General features: G+C 45.5%; 1 protein-coding gene across 4 annotated transcripts in view; it reads right to left on the reverse strand.

The window, feature by feature from the left end:
• The window catches only part of tiam2a (TIAM Rac1 associated GEF 2a), an 88,044-nt gene that overhangs the window by 25,927 nt on the left and 36,565 nt on the right, over window positions 1–25,552 (reverse strand). For 3 of the 4 annotated variants that reach the window (XM_084569837.1, XM_084569838.1, XM_084569836.1), the window contains 9 exons: window positions 19,848–19,930; window positions 17,833–19,014; window positions 14,267–14,720; window positions 13,650–13,822; window positions 12,627–12,851; window positions 9,228–9,413; window positions 8,796–8,939; window positions 5,823–5,879; window positions 336–512 (listed from right to left, as the gene is read on the reverse strand). In XM_084569837.1, the coding sequence (XP_084425963.1) occupies window positions 336–512; window positions 5,823–5,879; window positions 8,796–8,939; window positions 9,228–9,413; window positions 12,627–12,851; window positions 13,650–13,822; window positions 14,267–14,720; window positions 17,833–19,008 (2,592 nt within the window). In that variant the 5' untranslated portion in view covers window positions 19,009–19,014; window positions 19,848–19,930. Of the gene's footprint in view, window positions 1–335; window positions 513–5,822; window positions 5,880–8,795; window positions 8,940–9,227; window positions 9,414–12,626; window positions 12,852–13,649; window positions 13,823–14,266; window positions 14,721–17,832; window positions 19,015–19,847; window positions 19,931–23,695; window positions 23,947–25,552 lie in introns of those variants that run through there. The other variant, XM_084569839.1, reaches the window with a different exon arrangement.

A 25,552-nucleotide genomic window follows, 5' to 3' on the forward strand; every position in this document is an offset into this window, starting at 1 on the left:
ACGCGTCGCCCATGGGACTGCATGTATGACGTTGTTTGTGAGTGTGTGTGTGTGTGTGTGTGTGTCTCCATTTCTCTGTAGTCTCACATAATGAATAGGTGTATAATAGGTGCATAATGAAAGCAGATTAGCTGCTACACAAGCTCCACAAAAGATTATTTTTGCTTTGACAAAACCACAGTTCTTTGTATTCTCATGTGATTAAACATCTACATTCCCACCATAAACACCAACTATACCACTAAATGGCACAACTTTTTATTTCTTTGCTACCAACTGTCAGAAATATTGTTCCCTCATTGTGTTGATGCGTCGTCATTTCTTTAAAATCCAACCTTGCAGGCTGCGCAGAGAAGGTCAGCAGCTGTCTGGTCTCTTCTGACGGGAACCTGTACTGTCAGGCCGTCTGGCATGTAGACACACACCAGCACGTCTGCGACGCCACCGAAGCTGTCCCACGCGCTGCCCTCAGGGGGCGACATGGAGTAGATGCTGGCCAGCACGTCCAGCCTCTGTAGGGGGAGGGAAGAACGTAAGAAGTGAGGTTACAGAAAGGTGCGAGGATAATGAGATGGAGGAGGGAGTGAATGCAGAAAAAATTGGAAGGAAGAGGTAAACGGAGAGGGAGGTGAAAGTGAGTGAGAGTGAGAGAAACGGCACACAAATCAATACAGTTCCATTAGTCTAAACGCTTGGCAGCGGATCAAGCAGATGTCATACAATTAGCCTCTCAGAAATTCATTTGACAACATAGGCGGCAGTTGCTCCACATAATAGTTATCATAACGGTCGTGTACACAAGAGGATTGGCAAGGGTCGCCTGGCAGGTCCAGGCCATATCCGCGCTGTTCTCCAGGACTCTCCCCTTTTTTTTCTCTAAAAGCCACAAGAATCATTTTGACTTCAGTGATTTGTAGCGACAATTTATTTAAGAATCAGTCAACCTTTTACAAGGTAATTATGTGTTGCATTATCTGTGGTGGGTAACAGTGAGGTCGGAGTTGGGTATTAAGCTGGTCTGCAGCGCGGCCTCACAGCCAGCCATTTGGGGCTTTTGGTTGCGACTTGGTGTCTCTGCAGGGAGAAAGCGCCACAGCTGCGATGTGGAGCTGTGGGGAGACGAAGACCACAGTTATCAAGCCCCCTGATTACGAGGAGAGGCTCGCTCACACCAAATGAAACACATGGGTTGAAGGAACCAGTGATTCAGCAGTTCTGACAGAGACGATACGATGTCTCGACCAAACCGAGACATGGGACGCCGAAGGATAACGACATCGGTGATTAGGTCTGGGGTGTATGGTGATGTTTACAAATACATTATGGGACCATAAAGTGGCATGTGAGGCTTTGTGTCTATTTCAGAAGCTGGCTGGTTGCTGCTGATGAATCACCTTCAGAGGAAAAAGACCATTTTTCCTGCCAGACAAAAAGCCTAAAGGGACAGGCTAAAGTATCTGATTCAGAGCGCCACTTACAGTAGCTCCACACACACACAAGCAGTGTTCTCGGATAAATACAAACATTTGCCTCGTTTTCCATCTTGATATCCCCCGTGACTAGTCTACTTTGGAGCCAAAATAAAAGCCACCAATGTTCTTACCAAAAATGTTTCCCTAACCTGCCGGGAAGGAACACAAGGTACCACTTCAACACCCCACCTCCGTCTGCACCTTTAGTAATGTGAGGTCATGCTTACAGACGGAGGATGAAGAAAAAAAAAAGAAAAAAAAGAAAAACAGGCCATCATGACAACCGGTTGCATAACCAGCCCGTTTGTGTCCCAGCAACACCGGCGTAACCGGAAAACTAAGATTTGGTTGTCTGCGCTGACCTGACCGGGGGCTGACTAACACTGCACACTCATTCATGGTCAGAGAGGGCCGCGAACGGGCCGACGGTTGCCCCGTCAACGTTCCACGAACCTGTGCCAAGAGTCCAGCCCAGGCACGCGCTGGACTTCAACAAGAGCTCTGTGTGGCGGGCGTGTAAATGCTATTTATGCTTGCGCTCGGCCAAATAAGTCAAGCCGAAACTTCAGTCTTTCCTCCCGAGTGTGGAAATTATTTCCAGCCGAGCCATCCTCCACCCTGGTGCTTCTAAAGATGGAACGTGGAGTAACGGACACTCAGTGGCTGCCGCACAAGAACACCCTTTCTGTTCCATTTAGTAACTTGGTAACACAAATATTACAGGACAGCCTTAAATAGATGGGCTGACCACGAAGAAGCAGTTACACATAATTTCAGCCTATTTCCTCCTATTAAAAGAGTATTAGTCTCTATTTCCTTGAAGCCCCACCCAAGTTCCTCTTTCCACCATTATGACACTTTTCTATACAGTCATGCACAATAATGGCCGCCCACAATGACTGGCTAGCACCGCTGACAGCTTCTTGGCCAGACTTTTAGAATTAAAGAAGTGTGCTCACAGGTAGTGTAGTGTGGTGAGAGGTGGTGACACAGAAAGAGGGATCAGTCATGTCAGGAAGATGGTCATGAGGAAAAAAAAATGGAAGAGCACTTGTCTCCGGTGGTATGTCATTCTGACAGGGGACTGCCAAAGGAGAGGAGTACGAAAAGGAAAGAGTTAATCCTCAGACTTATATACCGCTGTATATTTCCATCATTTTCAAAACAAAAGTGGAAACAATTTCTCTGGCTTTATGCGCGCAAAAAGCTCAAAATGGACCTGGAGAATGCTCACGACAAGTTAGAACAATTGATTTCTAAGTAACATGAGTCGAGCATGTCATTTTATTTATTTTTTTCTAGCAGTCAAAACATATTGACTCACTCCGCCGCTGACAGAAGGTGTGGGCGGATAGAGGACTGGAAGTGCAAAACTATGCCAGTCAGACTGAGTCTTAACCTCTGCGGAGGCCAAGGCAGCTGCAGCACTGACAGGTACGCCTCACGTACTGCTTGTTTCGACTTCTTCATGCTACAGCTACACACTATTGGCACATCGTCAGATGGAATAGCTGGTGGGTTCAAATCATGTAGAAATGGCAGTAACCACCCGCTGATGTTCAGGCATTGCGACGTCGAAGCCTGGGTACAAACACACCCTTCAACTTGACTTCACTTCAGTGGATTAGCGGAAGATGACTGCTTATTAGAGTCATTCAAAGGATTTGAGATCCCAAGTAGCACAACAGGCGCAAAGTCATCAGAACAGGAATGGAGAAGTGTATGTGTCGACAGAAATCAATACAGCTGTGCTAGCCTCTCTGTTTTCCCACTTCCCACCCCGAGGAGTGTTAATCTCCTCCGAATCAAAATGGATCCTCGTGATGAGCCGTTTTCCACATTCACGTCCAAGTCTACGAGATTTAAACCCACAACCGAGGGGGGGGGGGCGCCACATTTAAAGCCACATTAAAGCTTTGACCCAATGAAAGCCATCATTGTTCCCCCCACATCGCTTCCCGTTCTGAGTCCATTTCTAGACCCTTAATGAGGGCAGTTTTAACACTCGCCACAAACTCATACTATGATTCACTGCATCTTGTGAAAGAGAGGCCTTCATAACACGAACACTGTTCTGTCTCCAGTACACTCATCAGTCACTGCTACATGTCATCAAGATGGGTAATTTAGTTTGGTTTTCCGGGCTGCATCGGAAATGAAATGAACTGGCATGCTAGCACCATTTATATTCGATACTGACATCATGCTAGCAAGCAGTTAGCATAGCTGGGCATTTGTATATGCAGTTATGTTTGTGGCTACTGAACTTTGATTGTTTCATCAGATTTATTTTGGCTTAAGCGTTCCATTATGTTCACCAGTTTGATGCTAATTTTGTCTGCTAATTGCTTGCTCTGGTCAAATCCAACACTATGAGAAAACTATGCCAAAACAATGAACTTAAACACCCTAAAAGATAGCTATGGGGAACTGCAGCAACTGATTATGATTTAAGGTGGGCTTGTCACTAAGAATGATCTCTTTAATAAGCAAATGGTACTTTAATCAATCAGGAGTTTGCAAATGGTTTTTACACAGTGGACAGCCTTCAGAAACAGAGAAAAGTTGTACATTCAACTGAGGGTGTGAGGAAGGCAAACCAGGTGACTTCATACCAGCTGAGACAAGGACAGTCAGTCAGCTCCCCAGATCCCAGCTAATGTTGAGAATATGTCAAATGTGTTTCTGCCCACTCTTGAAAAACTTAAATGACAACAGTAATTTCCTCCTGAAGTGAGGAAGTTGAATATTTTACACAAATAAGCAGTTTAGCAATCAAGTCCTTGGGTGTTTCTCAATAGTATGCAAAAAGTATGCAAACTTGAGTCTAGAAGTATGGATTCTGGAAACGAGAGGATACAGTAGGGTCATTCTTTAACTGGACAAGAACCTACTTGATGACGCTCTAAATATGCATTCAGGGGTACTTGGCTGTCCCAATTCATACTGGGATCTTACTTGGTGAGATGCGTACTTTGACTTGAAACCGCACAGGCAGCGACCAATGACGTTTCACAAGAACAAACAAGAACAAATACTGATAGCCCATATTTGTATGAGAGGGAGGAGCTGGGGTGGGGTGAGGGGTGGATCGGACTGAGAAGGACGGATTTTAATCATGTCGGACCAGACACGTCAATCTAACCAAGCAATAGCATGATCTTTCCCTCATCTCCTGTGTTTGAATCACAAACTCCCTCCCTTCGTGTGACTTGTTTTCTCTGTTTTGTCCTGGTGAGACTCTCTGTGTGGCCGTGGTGATCCAAAAATCCCCTGAACACAAACGCAGACAAGAATGCATATTCATAAACGCCCCTAGTCGCTGAATTGTGTCACTAGTGGGGACTTTTTCACTAAAAGAAATCTCCCAAGCGGCTCCAAATCCCTGGGCAATGATCTCCCCCTTGTGGTGAGGGGCAACGCGGCACAGGCGGAGCGTGTTCACTTAAGTATAATTACCGCTCCATTAGCCCGGAAGGTTTATGTTTATTATTAATGTTCAGTATGGCTAAATTATATTGTTTCCCCATGGCCCAACACTTTGCAGACCGGCACCAGTCAATGGCCCAGTGTTGGAGGAGCTATGATTAAGATGAAATATCTATCTTAGCACCTTTAAGGTTATAAGCTTTTCAAATAATCAGGAGGTGAGCCTTGTCAAGAGGATTTCAGCTCAAATTCTACCCCTCAGAACGCAGGCTAATTAATCACAAGTGTTGAAATGGAAAACAAAAAGGCTGCTCGTGAGGACAAAAAGATGCAAAAGCTTGACAATAGGAAGTAAGCTGAAGCCTACAGCAATGTTTCACAGCTGATGATGCAGGCATGTTAACAACCCAATACCCTTCAAGTGCCGCCGTTCCAGTGTCTGGCTGCTCAGATGGCCAGAATTCACACTCATCCATCAATCAACACTTCTACCACTCCCACATACACTCAACAGCCTTTATTAGCTCAAATATGGTGTGAACTGGATCCCTGTTCATGGCAGTTCCTGAACTGGATTCTACCACGTTAAAATCCTCCTGTTAGATATGCTGTCTATTTATCTTGCAGACACCTGCAGTTCAACATGAAAGGAGTCTCTGCTTTGATCCTGGACAAGTAATATACCAAGGTAGACACACACGCCATGCTTTCTGATCCCCTCACATGCGTATGAGTAAAAATATCTTTACACAGCCCACTGTCAAAGCCGTAAAAGACAGCAGAGGTCAACGTCACGCTGTAACTGATAATTGTTGGCGTAAAACGGTGCCACAACTGGATGGATGGGACAGATGGCGGTGGAATTTTTAAAAGATACATCAAAAGGTCCACAAACCACGACGGGCAAAGTAACTGACTCACCTCAGAGCTCCTGGGGGGCAGGGCATACGTCTGACCTCCAGCGTCGCTCTCAAAGATCTGAAATCGAGAGACAGGCGTTTAGAAGTACAGACAGAGGGGCCCCGCGCTGATTGACTCACAGCGGATTAAACGCCTCGGCACCTAAGCAACACAATATTAGACACACACGGTGCCATTATGTAGTTAATTAAAAACTATGTGCGGCGGGAGCGGCGCTTTGATACTACCTCCAAACGGGATCTGTAGCCTTTGAAGGGGCAACGGTGGAAATATGCTGTGTGTGAGTGTGTGTGTGTGTGTGTGTGGGGGGGGGGGGGGGGGGGGGGTTGTATGGACACCGAGTTGTTTCTGTGTAGCAGAGAGATGAAATGGGGGAAGCGGTCTGATAGCAGATGAAAAAAGGACAAGCTCTCCCTTCGCTCCATCTTCACATCCACCCATCAGTGTAGAAATCCCACCACTTCTTGATTCGTTCTAGCTCGCTCCTCAGCCTCCTCTCTCTAGCTCCTCTCCCTGGCTTGAGATGGTAAGTTGTGTTGGGCTAAGCCTGCTGCTGGAGGTGACTGTGCAGACTCAGATGGCTTCAATAACTCTATAATACAGCGATGACACACAGGCATCTGTTATACGAGGGCAGTTCCAGTCTGCGCTCAAAAAGGCTGCTGTTAAGGTTTTGACCTTTTAACAATCAGAGAAATAAAAAACTTTCCAGCTCCTGATATGGTAGTAAGAGGCCTTGTCTGACCTGATCTCCCTCCCCCTACACGAGCACATTTATAAAGTGGCTGTAAACAGTGCTGCTTCGCCGTAAACTGGCTAATTTTAGAAAGCTTTACCAACGCTCCCACAAATCTTCAGACCTTTCTGGCCTATTTCCCACAGCCGACTGCCGGCCAGCTCCTTACTGTACACAGAGCTCCGCTAAGACGGATGAGAAAAGGGAAAACGAGAGGGAAGGAGGTGGAGGGGTGGGGGGGGGGGGGGGGGTTGACTTTGGGGCAAGGTTGTGGAGCTGTGGTAAACGGGATTTAGACTTAGTCAACACAGATGAGTCAGTATGGAAACTGCAGGAGAAGGACCGCCGGGTAACGCTCTGATGTTTACGCTCTGAGAAACAAGCGGGTTTGGAGGAGGTGGAAAAGAAAAGCGAAAGACAAATGGCGAGAGGAATTGGAGGCGAGGGCGAGCTGAAACGTGAGGTTTAAGAGATTAAAGAAGCAGGGAAAAAGAAGAAGCCGAAAGACGGTGTATTTGAGCGGGCGCAAGGGGGATGAATGGAGAGCGAAAGGGGAGGGGAGCGAGGAAGATATCTTGAGACGGCACAGACCGAGAACCTGAGAAGGTAAAGAACAGTTTAAGTGCTTGGAGGAGAGTTTGGCTCCTGAGACGGCATCGCTGTCCAAATGCTTCTAAAGCAAAGACGAGTCAGTGCCCCATGAGAGGAGAGCCAAGGAGCTGATGATGTCATTTAAAACGGCCACGGCTCAATCTCCCACAAGAGAGTAACAGAAAACCGAAACTAAGACTGCAATAAAAAAAAAGACACAAAAATACCTTCAAGCACTTACAAGCACTTAACTGTTCATTATTAGCCTGTAAGTAAAGAAGAAAACCGCTTGTAAGAGAAGGGAAACCAGCGGGAAAAAAATAAACGGAGGCTATTTAATATTTAGAGACTTTACACCAACCATCTGCCTGTGTCTGCGGGACTGAGGAAAGAGCAGGGAATGCCATCTACCACATATGGCTTTTAATAATTCATGTGTGTGCTGCAGCGCCACCTCGGCCTTCTGCACTGCGAAATGTGACTGGGCCTCATTAGGACGGCCGGCTGGAGTTCCCCGGGAAAATAATAACACATGCACACCAACCTAGTCGCTGGGAGAGGCGCACAAATGCGCAAACATAAATATCACAGAGGCAGGTGGTGGGATAGATGAGCTGGGTGAGAGCAAGCGAGACAGGACAGGCAACGTTTTGTATGCAGTCAGGAGTCGGGGCTCAGCTACCAGAGAATAACATTAGCTCATAGCTGTGCTAGCTCAGAGACAATAAGACACCATAATGACTTCACAGCACAGAGAAAAATGAAGGTGAACTCCTCATCTAATAAACAGAGGTCCATAAAAGACTTGCATAAGTGAGCGTTTCCTGTGGCGGTTCTTAAAATAGGCCACAGAGAGTAGCGTATTCTCCAGGGCCGCACATTCAGGGTACAGAGTGGTGGATTTCTGTATCAATAAATAACCAGCACGCATGAGTCTAATTACTAACCGGAGAGGATTAAGTCCTCACCCTCTGCACCTGGGTGAGGAATGCTCCCCTGTGTTTATGTTGATGGGAGGTTTACACTTACAGGAAAGCAGGAGGGATGAGAGTTTATGTGCTTTTAATTAATAAAAACTCCTTTGGGGTAAAATGTGCTGCAACGATTTCTGTTATGTCAATGAAAAGCAATGAACACGTGTTTTCAGTTGCTTTCATTAAGGAATATGCACATTGTGCACCGGGGCCTGAGCAGGAAGTTATTTCTCAGCAGTACGTCCCTGGAGAGTTTGAGCCCACATACAAGCATGTACATTAAATGTCAACACTGCGCTCTCATGAATTCTGCATGCTCATGTCGTGTGTGTGTGTGTGTGAGAATCTTCCCCTGCTGCTGAATACACGAGGTGGATGATCCTGCTTTAAGGATCTGTTAATCCAGACCACATGAAGTGTTTCATTACTCTGGGATTCAATGGAGATTATTTAGTGTCACCTCAACGCCTAAGTGGAGCTGTCAGGCTTTCGAGAACACAAAGATACTGACGTGTAGTTCATTATGTATTCCATCATCTCAACTCTTTCTTGCTGCACCCACACCTTGCACTTGAAGCAAATATCTTTATTGTTTTGCATGATTTGCAAGCACAGAAAATGTGTAATGCTTCCTCCTTAATAACTCTGAAGATAGAAACACAAGAGTAGTACCTGTGAAGCAGAGGGTCTCTTCTCCCGGCCTCTCTTGGTGAGGTTGTCGAGGCCTTTAAGCGAGGAGAACAGGCCCCTCTTGCGCTGTCTGTATGTCAGGGACAATGAGCGCCTCCTGACCGTGGCTTCGTCTCTGGAACAAATCTGAACAGATGCGCTGCATCAGGACTGCAATCATTTAATCCATCTCAATCTCTAAAACCATCTTTAAAAGTTTATTTTCCTACAGTGAAAGGGAGGGTTTAGGGAACGCTTCTAACATTTAAATGATGAAAATATTTTCAAGGTTACAAAGAAAGTGTTAGAAGTAGAATAGAAGCACAGGAACAGGACTGCTAAAAAGCATCTGGACATGCTGGTTTACTGGTTCACTATTCTAAATTATAAGTCCTTCATCTATCCATATGCAAGGCCTAACTTAGGCTTCCTCACCAGTGCATGAAAGGACGACACAGAGAAAATCCCAAGGCGTCCCAGTGTAGATTTGGTGGGGCGGCTGGCGATAGCCAACAGGCTCTTTGGGTTGGGCAGCTCTCCACCCTGCAGACTGGCAAGGTAGCAGCGCATCCTGAAGAGATCCATGTTGAACCTCTCCAGGTTCTGCTCCCATTGCTGGATCTAAAGTAATTAAAAAAAGAAATACATTTTTACTTAGTTAGGATTGGTGTAAGTTCTGAATGTTAATTTGAGCTGGGGAGAAATAATGGAGAGAGAAAAGAGAGGGGGGAGGAGAAACCAAAGAGGGAGGTCCAGGGTCAGTTGAGTGCTTTCATACTTTGAGCAGCAATTGCTTGCAGATGTTGGAGGGTATAAGGGCATAACTTGGTGGAGGATTGATAGTGAGGGATGACTCCCTATCTAGCAGAGCGGGGTGTGTGTGTGTGCGTGTGTGTGTGAGCAGTAACTCCAAACGACCATTTTTTTAATGCAAGCCTTGAGAGACCTGTGATGTTACACAGACCACCCGTTAAAACGTCCGCACACAAACATCCACACAATTTGCCATTGCGTATCCCCTATCCCTGTTTGCACTATGTAAGCTATAAGAAAGCGCTTATTTTGTTGGCTGGAGACCGGTTTTAATGAGAACACTGAAGTTAAACAACTCTCCATAACAACTGACTTTAATAGGTCTCGTCTGCACTGTGAGTTCATTTACAATAGCACACCCTATGGCGTGGTCCCATTAGGCCTCATTCCCGCTGACGGCATTCTTTAGGATTAGGAACAAACTGAGAAAGGGCCGCGGGGTGGCGTTTTATGAACCCCTGACTTTCTAAACATTGTAAACAAAGAGCTGGCACAGAAATGACTATGGGGACCAATATTGTGCTCTGTGAAACCTCCATGTATGTAACGGTGCAGGTGGCCTCAGTTAACAAGCCTCGAGTCAATGACATTCAGACACTCCAGTCTTAGAGCATGATGAGATCAGCTAGGAATCTGCATTCTTGGCCTGAAAATGATCTCACATTTGGCAATCGACCCATCTGTACCATCTGAAAAATGAACAATCAACAAGGAATGCATATTTCTAAGGATACATTTGAAATACCACAAATGTTCCTTTGGGTTCTGCCCTTTGTAGAGCATTTCCCTGGATGCCAGATGCTTACTCTTAAAGCAAGGCAGTTCAACTTCTGAAAGTTTTACTTCATACAAGTGAAAACTGTAATTACTATGCAGCCACGCTTAATTCTAATCATTCAAGGGTTTTACTGCGGCAGCCTCACTCTCTACTTGGGTTATTGTTCCAGTTTTGATTAGTGTTAGAATTATGCATCATCCTGTAATTATAGCCACAGGTTAGCAAAAATTATAGAGCCTCTCTTTAACTGTACATTTTGAAACTAATCAGCAGCAATTAGTATGAGCTAAACAGGGATTATATGCAGCTAAACTCATCTAATAGTGGTAGCAAACATGACGAAAACGAGCTTCTACCACCACTAACTTCTAGCTTGGATGCGGTGCTCACACGTGCCAGTGATTCAGCGAGGACACATGGATGACTTTGCTGTGTGAGCGTTTTCATAACTTAATAGGAAAGTTGACACTTTCAAAGGGTCTTCGCTTCTTATTCAATTCTTGGTTGGTGTCATCTTGAACTTGAAGACCCCTCTACATTAATCCTCTGATGTAAGGTAAAGGGCTTTTTTTTATCCTGCTCTTCATGGGGCATTATATAAAAGCAGTGTTCTGGGGGGACTGTGATTTAATTCCACTGAGTAGTCTGACGATGACTTCAGACGGAGTGGGAGGTACTACTGACTAAATCAGATAAGTTCCTTCCTCAAAAGCAAAGACAAATTTAGGAGAGTTGCTCCTTTGAAAAAAATTCATGTCTATGTATAACCTGATCCTCGCATGCTTCTGATTTGCCCGCCATCTGGATCTATTTGTCAACAGTCTTCATTCAGGGGTGTCCTAAAATAGTCCTGTGCATAAAATTCGATTTGATGATTCATGTTGGGGAGCATCAGCGATAAATAGAATTTCCTGATTAAAGCCCATACACAGTTTATTGCTTTTCGCGTCTAACGGGTTGAATAAGCGCGATGGAACAATCAACTGACATCAGTGAAAAACAAGGCATGTTCGGGCCCATCTGGTCTGCGTTCACAACTTATTTACATCCATTTCAGAGCCATTAAGCTCAGCAGAAGCCTTTCTTTTAACAGATTCTCATCTTTTCTTATTTGCCCTCTTCAACATCTGCCCCCCACTCTCAGTAAAAGCCCTAAAGCATAATAAGTCTTTCAGTGCAACTTGATCACATCTTGTGTGTGTGTGAGAGTTTGTATATGTGTGTGTGACAGGGGGCAAAGGCAAACTTCAAACAAGATCTCCTGGCACTGATTTCAGCAGACATGGGTGGGGGTAGGCGGAGACATCAAAGTAGTGCCCTGTTGGTGCTAGACAACCCGACCGAAACCTTAAATCTATCATCAGCCTGGAGGCGCTTGTATCAGAGTCCTGTCCCATACCCCTTCTGACCCTATCATTGACTCCCACCTCGCCTGTCTCTTTGTCTACTCTGAGGTGGCACACTGGATAATTGAAAACAGACTTAAGCATAGTCAGTCTGGTAGTTAGGCAATGACAACTCCATTGGTCTCCTGACTGCTCCTCATAATAACATACATCTCCTCGCAGGGCTTTAACTAAAGACCATGTAAGAGCCTGAATATACTCCAGGATAGGCACCTACGGGAGCAAGTACCCATTTTACTTTTCAAGCAGATAACCAGTCAGTGCACATGGATTGAGCAGCTGACGAAATGCAGTCGCTTGTTGCTAAGGAGATTGTGAAAGTATGACTTTAAGATGCTGTTGAAGTCACCGACCACCTGAGTCGCAGGTATAAAAAAAAAATATATATATTGATTTTCCCCATCCTCCACAACACTATTTTCTTGTTAAAGAATTTGTGCTCTTGCGTAGCTACAGGTTAGGGGCTTTTCATGCCCCTCTCTAATCTGCAGTATGTAGGCTACAGCACAGCACTGGGTGCTTTGGATTTTCCCCCAGGCTGTGAGGAGGAGGAAGAGGATAATGCATGTTGAGAGCCCATTACCGGGAAACATCTGGAATCCCAATCTGATGCCCGGGGAGCTAGCTGCTCCCCTGGGCCCCTTGCGATGTGTTTGGGGACTGATGCATTTAGGCCACTTCACCCACCCACAGACAAAAATAAAACACAGGCTTGTCACCGCAGTCACAAAATCAGGCAAATTAAGTAGGGCATATCGTGGTTGTGACGCTATTCCACATATAGATGCAGCACAGACATTAGGTCTCTGATATTCTTAAAAAAGAAAAACAGCTCACCTGGTTCTCAATGGCCTTGCGGTTCTTGGGGTCGCTGACTACGGTCAGCTGCAGCTCGGCCATCTTCTTCATCTTCCCGTCCATGTCGATTTTCTGCAGCAGGCCACGGACCTGGCTCCGCAGCAGACGCACCGTATCCTCCTTCCCCTGGCGCTTGGCCAGCAGCGAGGCACTGGCAGAGTGGATGGCTGTCACCCAGTTTTCCAGGTCGGTCTGGTTGCTGGCCTGAAAGGGCAAAGAGGGACACAGAGTTCAATTTGATGAAGCAGAGAGGCTAATATTCCCTTTACAAGCTGGGATCTGAAGCCTAAAGAGATTACTGGGTAGCAAGACTAGAATTTAAGGATCAACAACAGAAAACTTGATTATCAGTGTCTCAAGGAGAAATTGCAGAGAATGAACTGTTGTTTAAAACCTTTCCTTATTCAGAAGGTGTTTCATGTTTACTATAATGTTATCACTCTGGCAACATACTGGTTGGAAAATCAGTTGTGGCCCTTTTTGAACGAGTATGACTCATGCTCAACAGGCCATGTGAGTGGAAACAAGGGATAAAACCCAGACTGTCTTCACGTTACAGAGTTGCTTCCCTCTGGGGCCCATCTCAGGTCCATACACAGCTATTTTATTAGATGTAGGTCTGGACAACATGATGTAGTGCCGTCTGGGAAGCTTTTAATCTTGAGTGGAGGAGGTAACATAGAGAGAGGCTGGATATGGATTTGGTAGGGATATGTGGGTCAATAAGCACAACAGGCAAAAGTGATGTCTCAGGCCCCTTTGCTGGAAAATTTGGGCACTTTCCTCTCAGGCTGCAATTGGTTGTCTCATGTGTCTTCGTATCAAGGGAAGACAAAAAGTGTATATCGTGTGCAATTCAACTATGTTCTGCATATTTCTGTTTCTTTTTAAGTCAGTTGACAGTATTGTTATAGTGCAGAGCTAAGATATTCAACAGTGGAATTAAAGGCATGACATTCTTGAGGTTTATCACTGATGAAGAAGCAGCGTAATGTGCCTCACCTGGAAGAGGTAGACGTCTCCGTACGAGTTGCTGAGGCAGAACACGTTCTCCTTCTTGGGGTGTTCGGGAACAGCCTGGACAACGCTGTCCTCGGCCAAGAGGGCATAGCGAGGCGACAGCTCCTGCTCCGGAGAGCCTTTACCGTAAGTTTCATAAAACAGCAGCGTACATCCTAGTAAAGGTGGAAGACAAAAAAAAAATAAGACAAACAGAACTGCGCAAGTGAAAGATATAGAAAACAAGCCAAAAAGTTTGTATAGACTGTAAGTCATTCATTCATCCTTCATCTTCTGCAACTGCTTGTCCTGTGAAGGGTTGCAGGGGGGCTGGAGCCTATCCCAGCTGTCTAGACTGTAACTGTCTTAGTAAAAACGTCTAAGAAATAAACAGTCTTGTCATTATCTCAAATGACAAGACTGTCCCTGTATATATATCTCGTCTTTTTTTGTTCCAAGAGTAAGAGAAAAACCTCTGAGAATCAATAGGGACCTACCTGCTGGTCAAAACTGAATTACAGAGCAGACGTTAAGCTAATCTCCTTAACTCTGAATTATTTCAAAACCACAAGTCAACAAATTCTACAGCTAACTTTCAAGGACAGGAGATTCAAGCTCACCTTTCAGGGTCACCCAGTACTGCTTCCACTTGCGGCGGGTCACCAGCTCCAGCTTCCTGTCCTTGTGCAGGGTTACGAGGGGTTTGAAAGAAAGCCAGCCCGCCCGTCTCACCACACCCTGCTCCTTTTCAAACTGAAGGTCCAGCTCCTCCAGGGAGCCCTCAGCCGACTCGCTGCTGCTGTCGCCCTCCTCCGTGCCAGTGGATGGGTCTCTTCTGTCGCCCCCTAACCCTCCTCCCTGTCCAGTGCCCGTCTCCAGCTCCCTCATGAAGTTTTCATAGATGTTTTGCCGGACCGCATCGCTGGTTGTTTGGTGAATGGCTCCTGAAGATTGAGCCCTGGAAGCTCCAGGGAACCAGAGAAGGCTAGAGACCTGAGAGGGGGAGCTGGTGTCTGCAGTTAGACCATCAACCCCACTGTCGAAGGCATCGGTCAAGTCCTTGTACCTAGTTTCCTAAGGAGGCACAAAAGAAAAGGCTTAGGACGTGTAAGCCGTCAGGTGGCGAAAGAAAGAAGGATGTAGATCATCATGACATTAAAACACAGCAGTTACCAGTGGAAGTGTTGGGCTGGCATGTAAATTTCACACTTAGTTCAGACACATTGTTCCTATCTACATTTAGCAAAACACACCGTGTTCACCCCCCAGACATACACACCTCTGTATGTACGCCAAATCCTGTGAGCTTACGCTGGAACCCAACTTAACTGTGCTCCTTTCAATTAAACCTTGAGGCAATGCAAAACTTTAGAAAGATCTCGTCAAACCACTTCAACCTACTTCAAAGTCTGCATTACAGTCACAATTTTTTTTCGCTAGGCTGAGAAAGTGGGACAAATTTTTCTGTGATGGCACCTGGGAGGTTGGAACCCTCCAGGCTCAGACAATTTCACGTCATTTGAGGTCTGATGTGGCTTCCCGATTCCCCAAATGAACACTTGATGGAATTGCACCCTTTCATGTCTAATGACAATCTATCTACACTTGACTAGATTGCAGCATCGATTCTGTCCCTGGCAACAGAGTGGGGCGCTCTCCACATGCAGATGCAGAGTAGCTGTCACGCTAGAGCTCAGTCTTCGCCTTTTGTTTGTTCATGTGCCTCACTCCGCTCTGTCCACGCTTCACGCCGTTTCTACCGACCCCTTTTTCAGATTTAGAAAGCAATTTTACATTTTCCCTTTCACATCCAATAACCAGACAGCTCAGAACTTATGTTTAAGTTCCAGGTCAGCAAAGAACCCAGTAAACTCACAGCGTTCACTTGAGGACAGGCCTTGTTTTTAATTTTGTCCACCTGCCTCTGAGCTATACACAATATTTGTATAGTTCAGCCAAAGGAAAATGCGAACTGTCCATAGGGCAGGCATTTCCTTAACTTTCCCTAGTTTCCGTTAGCCGACACAGCCCAAATTTATCCTCTCCCAGTTCTCTTCCAGCTGTCATTCATTACGTGCAGGTTCTTGGTCTTTGGCATCAGGGTCACAGTGTGACCTTAATACCCACAAGTCCAGGTGGAGGGGAACGAGGGGAGGAATGCAGCAATGGAGGGGAGCTGGAGGTGCTGCTGATTTCGGTTGAACTGCTGAAAGGAGGCATTGTGGCCAGCCCTTGGAGATATATGGCACATTAACGTTTGACAACAAAATGGCTCCCAAAGTCCCAAGACCAGTTTCAAGAACCTCAGTGGCTTTAAATTTGTCACAGGCCTTGTTGGTCACCAAGAAAACGAAAGCCCTGACAGTTATCACTTGGAGCAGCCCAGGAAAATTAGAAAAAGACCAGTGAACTGTGTCAAGCTGCAACTAAATTTAAGTCTTTTTAAGCATTTATGTTTACTGACAATAGCTGTAACTGGCAATGAAAATGTCTTTCTTCTAATTTAAAAGTTTTATGCAAGCAAAAGAAAATCAATCTTATGTCAGCTGTAATTTGGAATCAGGAAACAAAAGTAAAATTGTTGGTCCTAGCCTGCCCCTAAAACTAGCTAAGTGTCAACACATTGCCATAAATTAGCATGGCAAATACGAGATTTAGGGGGAGACGCTACTAAAATAAAGTGAAAGACACTCAAAATGAATACGCAAATGATCTCATATGTTACTCAAGATGCTGTTACAGCACAAGGAGAAGCTCACACAGTCTTACACCAGCAAATAAGAAATGCTTTGTGAATCCTATAATTGTTCTATTCTGTCCTTTGTTTTGCTCTAAGACCCAACTGACTTAACACCAATCCCTATTAGAAGATTTATCCTCTAAGGAACGTGAGAGGAGACCAGAACATCTGAACACAACAACCAGAACAACCATAAGTCATTCATTAACATTAGAGGAGGGGTGGGGTTAAATCTTCAGCAAGGATTTAGTTTCACTCCACAGAGCCTCTCAAAGGCTTACAGCTATTCTCTCGGCAGTACCCAAACAGCATTCTTAAAACTTTTACAAGGCCAAGCTAAACGAATTAATGCAGAAACAATTGCTTTCAAGCCTCAAAGACATAGAGCGACACGAGTTCAAGCTCAGTTTAAACAGCGTTTTATGTCAAATTAAAGCTGGTGAGAATGTAGTGTTTGTACGACTACATCGCAGGGTTCTTACAAACATGTGAAGGCAACACGCAGACAAGCTGTGGGTATTTCCAACCTCTCCTCTGACCTGTGCCCGTACGGAACAAGTATCATTTTACTCCTCGGAAATCAAATTTGTAAACATCAGCTGTCTGTGCTCCGATGCTTTTTGCTTTTTACTTTATCATCCTACTTCATGTCCATATGTTTTCCCTCAGATGCCGGTTAAAATCTTCAAAGCCCTTTTCAACATACTGTAATTATTAGGCTATAATGCCCACAGATATTAAAAAAAACATAGAGCTAAATCTGTTACAGTCTACATGTACTTCTAACCTGGGAACAAAGGAGCTAAAAAATCATAACATGCAACAAGTACAATACGATCAACAGCTAATCACAAACAATCAGTACGCAATAATACTTCATATTTACCCACCCAGGAAATATCATCGTGACATCTGCATATCAGCCCCTGACTTCTCTTCCGTTGAAGATTATCCATGTCTTGCATTGTATTAAAAGTCATTCCCATCCTTGTTACATCCGCACAATAACAAGACCCAGCCCTGGCCGCCTTACAAATTTCATTTTGTGCCACCCCACTGCGCCCTGTCCTCAGACAGCTGGTGTTTTGGTGCTAAAGGACCAGAGGACGGTGGTTGGTTCGTAGCCATGCCAGGACAACCACTGTGGCTCAGGATCAAATAAACCTTGCCAGGCAGGAAGCTGCCGGTGCATGGTTGTTACTGATGCCCTCTAATGTTTAGGGTTATGGAGGAGCTACAGTCGACTACGGAAATCTAAATTTATCAACGATGCTCTGATCTATGGGATGACTACAATGCTATCTGAGCAAGTTTTTGTTTTACATACCATGTTGACAAGATCCCTGTATGAACCCTGCCAGTAACAAAGGAGTGTAAATCATTAATAAATGCTGAGCACAAGACTAAATCTTTATGATTCCCAAACCTCATCCAGGCCAAACTCACCTGAGATTTCCTCTTCTTACGGCTGAGGCTTCCTGTCCAATCACTGAAGCGTCTGATGCGGTTTTTGATGGAGTCCTTCTTATGGAAGGTGAAATCAGATCCAGCCTGATCCTGGTGCTGTTCCTGATCAGGGTACTGGTCTGAGTTCTCGCCAATGGTGTGAGCTTTGGGCCTACGACAGGGCAGGGTGTATGACGAGTACTGGCGGGCCTCTGGGCATTCTTCCTCCAAAGGAACATCAAGGACAGATGCAAAAGAGGCTCGATGTGGCTTCTGGCCTGGTTGGGGCTCCTGTATCTGGGAGGACAAGTCCCTGGCTGTGGGAAAGGTAGCAGACATTGTGGAGTTCCTGTAAAGGTCTTTGATGGACACAGGGGCAGGCTGTTCTGCCAAGGAGTCATGTTGGTGGATGGGGGAGGGCAGTAACGTTCTGCTGGCAGAGCAAGGCTGGTCCTGCTCACAGAGCTCTGTGCTGGGCCCCCATGGAGAGTCATACCAGGAGCCATCAGAGCTCAGTGAGCTTCCTTTGCTAGTCCTGGCAGTGGAGGAGGTAGAGGCTGGTGGTGGACCACTGCGGGGGTCATCCTGCCTGCTACCACTAGAACCGGGCAAACTGGGGTTGGAGGCAGACTCCAGATTGGGAGAGAACTTGAGGAGCTGGACAGGGCCAGAGGTCCCATCCAGGAGGAGGGGATTTCCTGAGGTGTTGGTGAACTCCACCCTGAGACTGCCGTCCTTCTTGATCACCACCCGTGGGCTGCTCTGTTCATCTAAAACCTCATGCTCGTCACTGTGTCCGTTCAAGGTGTGCCCATTAAGCTCTGCCCCATACGGATTATCCTCATAGTCATCTGACACATGCCGCCTCGGTATACCACATCCAGGGGTCTGATCCCAGCGATGCTGACTCGGGCTGCCTCTCGCTCCCTTGGAGACATAATCACAGTGTTTGGCGGAGTAAGGCTGTCTGCTTTTAGGAGGGGAAAGACAACCGCGGCCAACACACCTGGCCTTGTACCCTGAGCCTACTGGAGCACTTTTCCACCACGTGTGCGGTGACAGAACGTCATCTTTGGCTGAGCCGAGCTTCAATGAATATGGCTTCTGTTTCCCAGGGAAGATAAAGCTTGTGCCTTTGGGGCCTTGGATGCTGTACTGGCTTTCCGAATTCCCCATCCTGGCCTGAATGAAAATTAAAAAAAAAGCAAATTGTACACCGGGAAAATTCCTGATACTCACACAAGCCACTGTAATATACATAGTGACATAGTATGGCATAATGCCTGTTCATCAGAGACATAAAATTAACTTATTACTCATACCATGCACACACTCGCAATCATTTAATTTGCAGTGCCTGTTTCCAGAGTAAAACAACAGCAGGTCTAATATCTTTCATATGCCTATCAAAGAGAATAGCCATGCCATTCCATCACATCTGGTCATTAGTGTTTAAGATCTACCCGCCTTACATTTAGCTGCATTCTTCAGTTCTTTCTACAGAAAAGTCAACTGAAAAGCACGAACAGGCTTTAGGCTGTCACGGTTTTTATGTGTGACAATGTTCAGGACAATAAAAAGAATCGCTTCCAGACTGGCCACAACACTCTCACATTAGTGACAGCGAGAGCCATGACCAGACAGAGATTTTACGGTCGAGCCATAGAACATAAAATGATGACTGCCTGTAAAAGACAGGTGCTGTATCTGTTCCCACCTGCGATTGCATAATAAGCGATGGTAAGGCCGAACAGCCTTTGAGCCTTTCAATTAAACCAAGTAGATTAGCAACTAAAAGTAACCTCTCTACAACAAGTGCAAGGGATGGAAGACATTTTTAAAAACTGTTTAGCAACAAAGCATGCTGAACCATGGTGAAAGTGTTAAAAATAACCTAATATTGACCATATCAAAAGGACCGATATAGTGGAATAAAGAGTTAATACCTAGCCATAGTTTGTGGGATGTGTTGAACAAAAAAATTGAAGAACTGAAGGGAGTGTTCTTGGACTCACCTCTCTGAAAGTCTTCTGCGATTGGAGCTCCTATGTGCGCCTCATTTCTCAAAATAAACTCATTCCTCCGTCGTCTGGCTCATCTGAAACACACAGGGAGAAGCTGACTTAGTGCTTAGTCTCTGTCCACAGCACTGTAATTTAGTTGTGTGTAATGAGGCCCATGTTTGATAACAGGTGTGCCAGTTAAAGAATAGACCTAATCCCCAGCATGTGGCACTGGTGTCTGGTAGGCAGCACTACTTGCTTCGCATCAAGATAAAGTGGTTACACCACTATGTGAGTCTCACATTTAGATTTTTTCAGATTTTAGCTTGGGAAAGAAACGATGCCCTTATCACATTTCCTTTAAAAATGTATGCAAAGTATCAAACAGGTCCAATGAGGTTCACTCTCATTTGTGATGCCAGTGGTGTAATGTACAAGGCAGCACAGTGTAGCAGTGCCACCCTGGCGCTACAGTATGATTCGTTCAAAAATTCACTCCACCCCTGCAAATCCAACGCTCCCCAATCAGCCATCCAAACCAAACATTTGTCGCATTTTTCCACCTCCCCACAAGTCAATGACGTCGTCTTTGATCGGGTTGGGGAAAGTTTTTCAAAGACGGCTACAGTTTACGGTCTGTTTATTTTTAAACTCTGGAATTCAAGCTTGCTGATTTTTTTCACTCGTCATTGCCAAATTTGTCGTGGGGGGCAGGATCTGAAGCAAGAATCGGCTGAGGAACGCTCTTTCCTGCGGCCCCCGGGCACCTTGTAGCATGTTGAAGCAGTGTGACCCTGTCTTGTGTGCGTAATATAACCCACACATGTAGCTCACACTCCAAGACTGCTTTCAAATAGTGCTAACTCCGCTAAGCCTTGCAGCACACGTACAACATGTGTAAGGTTACATTGTAAACAGCCCACTGCCAAAAGACCTAACCTTCTGGATTAAGTGATCTGCAGTATTAAGAGTTTATCTGCTCCTGTTTGAATGCACCTTGACTCTAAGGTGAGATTAAATAGCAATGGCTGAGTAAATGGACTACTGTTAAATGGCATGTTTAATACATGAATCTGAGAAGGCAATTCCAAGGGATTTGAAGATTTTAAATGTAAAGCACATGAGGCACTAGATCCTGAAGTTCAAGGACAGGGCAGACATCCAGAATAGTGTTACGAAAAAAGAAATAGTACATGACAAGGAGGCACACATGGACATTATTCTCTCCTCCTGCAACTGTTTAGAATGAATGTGAAAATGTAGCACTTGAAAGTACAGTGGAAACTTGGCTGGAGACACGCAGGCCTGGTAATGAACTTGATCCATCACTCTGAGCTGATCAGGGGATTAACTAAACACTTGCTTCGTTCGTCATGAGTTAAACAGAGAGGTTAAATACAAGTAGCAGTGATACTGGGAGATTTGTCTAGGCACTGTAATCATGGACCCACATAGAAAAGCTGCTTTTTCCCAGTAATGCACCAACAGTTTCCAGCTTTGTCATTCAAGTTGAGTTGGGGTCATGGTTCATGTGATCCCTGGACAGACCCAAGCCAGTAGTGTTTATGCTTGCACAGTAAACTACGCTTGAATGTTTCAACTCCAAACATTTCACTACCCTTCAAAAACCTGGAAACGAGTGGGAAAACTGGCCTATTCTCAAACGCAATCTTTCCTTCATATCTCCGATTATTTTAAACCTTCACTATTCCTACCTTAAGCAACCCCCGACTCTGTTAGATTCACAAGTTAGCTATGAGATTAGAAGAATACTTTGTCTTGCTTCCAGAGGAAGTGAAGTTTAAATGGTTCAAAATCCGTCTGCATGAATGAAGAGCGAGTAAACAATGCTCTTTCTTGGAGTAAAGAGCAGCTGCCTACTACACCAAGAGTCAAAATAAAGCCGGTTGTCGAACTTGTCACAACGACGGCTTTCTTTTAACACTACTACTGATGCTTTTCTTGCAAAGTTTATTCAGGCAGAGCGGGTCTGTGACTATGAAAAGCTCAAAGGCGTGCCAGCACACAAACCCTAAGACGCACACGTTTGCCTTCTGCTGCGGGCTGAACTGGAGTATTGTGCGACTGTTTTGAGGGAACAACAAGACAAGTCTTCCTTTTACTTGCAAACCACTGCGCCCAGTCTTGAACTCTCCCTCCCTCTTCCCCTTCAGTCCTCTGTTCTGGTCAAAAGGCTTCCTACAAGCCATCTGTTCGGGGGCAAAGGGACCACTGCCACCCCATCGCTCCTCAGCACACCCTATGACCTGGCATTCTTCTCAGGCTGCCCTCGGGTGACTCCTACCTAAGCTCCATGTTTAGTCTGACACTGTGTGTGTTTTAGGTCTGGGATAATGGTGAAGAATGGGCCACACCTCAGTGTGGTATAAACACAGTAGGTACATGAAGTGTTAAGTAAGTAACCATCTTTTTCTTTCCTTGAAGACCACCAAGCATTTGTTGAACAGTAGCTATAACCTCAAGCTCTCTCATAAACACACATGCGCATAGAGAGTCTAAGTTTGTGACCCTCACGTCCTTGAATCTTAACCTGAGAAATAACTATTGACACAGCAGTGTGAAACACAGGACAATTTCCCCAGAGAACTAAGCCTCGCAGTAATTTCATAATGCTACTAGCGCAGTTTTTTAACCTACTCTGCCATAAAATCTTATATACAGAGATCTTGCAGGACTCTTTTCATTGGTTTTCCCAACAGTACACATTCACACATGGTTCTGGTGGGGGGGGAAAAAAGTCATAAATCAGCAACACGAATGTCAAAATGTACAATACAAAATAAGGTAGCAACGAGGTTTTGTGCTTTTTAAATTATAATGCCGTGAAAAAGGAGCTGTAAGGTAATTTGTTATTGGCAGTGACTGTTTAACAATCGCACTGCCTTCCTCCTGTCAAATCACAGCCCATGGGACCTGTCTCTTATCACTTTCCTCTGGCGCTGCAACAACTCCACTCTTAAAGGAACAGCGCGCCTAAAGCTCTCGGCCGCAGCTTGAATTCAAACTTACACAAGGCCGCCCGCAAGTTCTTTCAGTGCAAAAACAACAACAGGAAGTGAAGAAGAAGAGAGAATAGCGCTATTGGAGCCGAGGACTGGCCCGTCTCCTACTGAGTTTTTGTCATAGGAACCAGATTTAAAGTGTCCTGCGGTTGTTTGCTTATGAGGAGAAATGTCCATCTATGAATCACTCGCTGAAAGCCCATATTATCGCGTGGTTGTTGCAGCCAAAGCCACCAAACATCCATCCGAGGGCTTGTTAAGTGTCTTTTGGACTTTTTCATTATACATTTAGAGGCTCTGTGCCTGGCGCCCGACCAAAAATGACATGGCAGCCTCTTGAAAGATTTATACATGTATGCCACTGTCATTCCAGAGTGATGCCAAGAAAATGTTTCCAAATATTTCCATACTGTGTTCTCCCACTGAACAAGCATCCAGTAGACAGGGGATACAAAGTTTAGACGAGGCGGTAAGTTCGTCTAAATCAGTTGTTCCTCTCAGTGAACGCGAGTGAGGCATAAAACGCTGACAACCTTGAAACACACCAGCAGAAGTGATAAAGTCTGAAACTGCGAGAGGTCACTTTTTTACAAGGCTTCATGCAGAGGGCTCATACAGAAAGGTACACCATAAAATAGAGATAAAAACTCAAGCACAAACTGGTCTCTGTTAGACACAGGTGGAGATAAATAGCACTCACACATGCAAACCCACACCTGCACATCTGGACAATGGGAGGCACAATGCAACCTCTTCACCCTGGCCTCCTCTTAATCCAGTAAACAGGACAAACAAAGGCAGAGAGGGATAAAACACAGAGTCCATAACATGCCTTACCTCTGTGGCCCGGGCTTTAATCTAAAAGCTCTTTGAAGAGCTTGCAAAGGAGAAACCTAGCTGGTGTTCTCTGATCTCCAAGTGGATTCTCCCTGCGAAGGCTCGTTGAGTCTTAAAGCAACACACTGCATCTGACTCACACACACACACCCAGACACACTGGAGGACACGTGGAAACTCCCTCCCGGCTTTGGAGAAGCAGCGAATCACAATCCTCTCAGGGTAACCCTGGGTAACGGAGCGCCAAGAGGAAACGCCAGTGAGCAAGGGGGGAAAAAGTGAAAAGTTCTCAACAGAAAAGCTCTCTCAGAAAGAGAAGCGAGGATGTTTTATAGCTCTTGTCCATTTAGAGTCTCTACTGCAAAAAAAAAAAAAAAGTCTCCACTGCTCAACGGTGTTGTTTTTCCTATATGCAGCTTTTCCGTTGGCTCGGAGGAGGATGCAGGGCTTGTTGCAGCCAAGGCGGTTTTCTGTAGCCGTTTGAGGCGATTGGGCGAGACAAGCTGGCGAGTAATGCTGTAGCACTGCCTGGGAGGCACTGGGGAGGGCGCAATGACTGGAGCCCTTGTCTGACCCTAAATACCACAATGACCCCAGGAGGAGGCCAGGAAGGCAGCCAGCTACTGGGGAGACAGAAATATATATATATATAGAGAGAAAGAAAGTGTGTAGGCATGAGTGAGTTTAGGAGAAAAAGCATAGTGAGGACAGAAGTTTGGTAAGAAAAAGAGCAGGATCAGAGAGAAAATCACACACAGAAGGAAACAGTCAGCGACATGCCTGTTTCAAAGTTTCTAAGGGCCAGAAGGGCCACCAATGAAGCACATTATGGGGGAGAGACAAATTAAAACGCAAAGAAATGAGGCAAAACCGTCCCTGGAATTAGGATTTCTGTAAGCTTTGTGACTCAGCCTCACCCCAGCAGAGACCAACTTGAGACCGCCGTCAGTCTGAAAGCGCACACATGCCTCCATTTGTCTATGGTTCACATAGTTGTGGTCGCGCAGAAAAAACTGGACCCATTCAGAAAGCCACACCAGAACACAACACGCGTTTGAGAACTGGACGACGCGTGCCAGACCCGTCTGAACGCTGTCTCTCGGGAAGCCGCTTGTTTATTTCGGAGCAACTGAGAAAATGTTGTTGATGTTTGGGGACGCACCGCCGCACACTTTACACTGACAATATAAGAGCTTATACGCTAGACTGGGTTCTTCCATGGAAAATCATTTTGTTCTAAATGGCTATTCAAAGTCATGCCTGTGCCACGCTGTATGAGCAGCTGTGGAGTAGTCTTCCATCAGCCGGCTGCTTGACATAGAGACATCAGCTCCAGGACACAATATCAGCAGCGTTCACAACGGCTAAACAACATTGTTGACAACACAATAGTCCTTGTGGCCTAGACCATGCTCCTCTCAAAGGCCTTTGTTCGGCTATAGACAGAGGCAGCTAAAAGGCTGGTCGACAACACGCCCGGAGTGACTGGGGGGCATGAAAAGAGAGAGGCACTGAGAAATAAAGAGAAGCCAGGGAGTGTTGCTGTGATGCATATTCATACGGAGCAGGTGCTGGGTCTAATTCCTGCTAGGCCAAATGATCTGACCTCTAATTATGATCAATTAAGGCTCCAACAAGCTCCAGAGCCAAATCAAATCCCTCTATACCCAAGCTCTGCACACGTCTCGGTGCAATTTCCGTTCACATGTCTTCCACTGCTGAACTCATGCCGAACTTGGTAGTGAAAGCTGAAGGTCACATTGCACTACATGATGACATCACTTAAGAAAATACTGATAGGTAGCACTCGTGCCCATGGGTAACAAAGTGGAACGAAAGCTGTAAGAGAGATTTCAT

The sequence above is a fragment of the Chelon labrosus genome (genome assembly GCF_963514085.1).
Source record: "Chelon labrosus genome assembly, chromosome: 20".
NCBI lineage: Eukaryota > Metazoa > Chordata > Actinopteri > Mugiliformes > Mugilidae > Chelon > Chelon labrosus.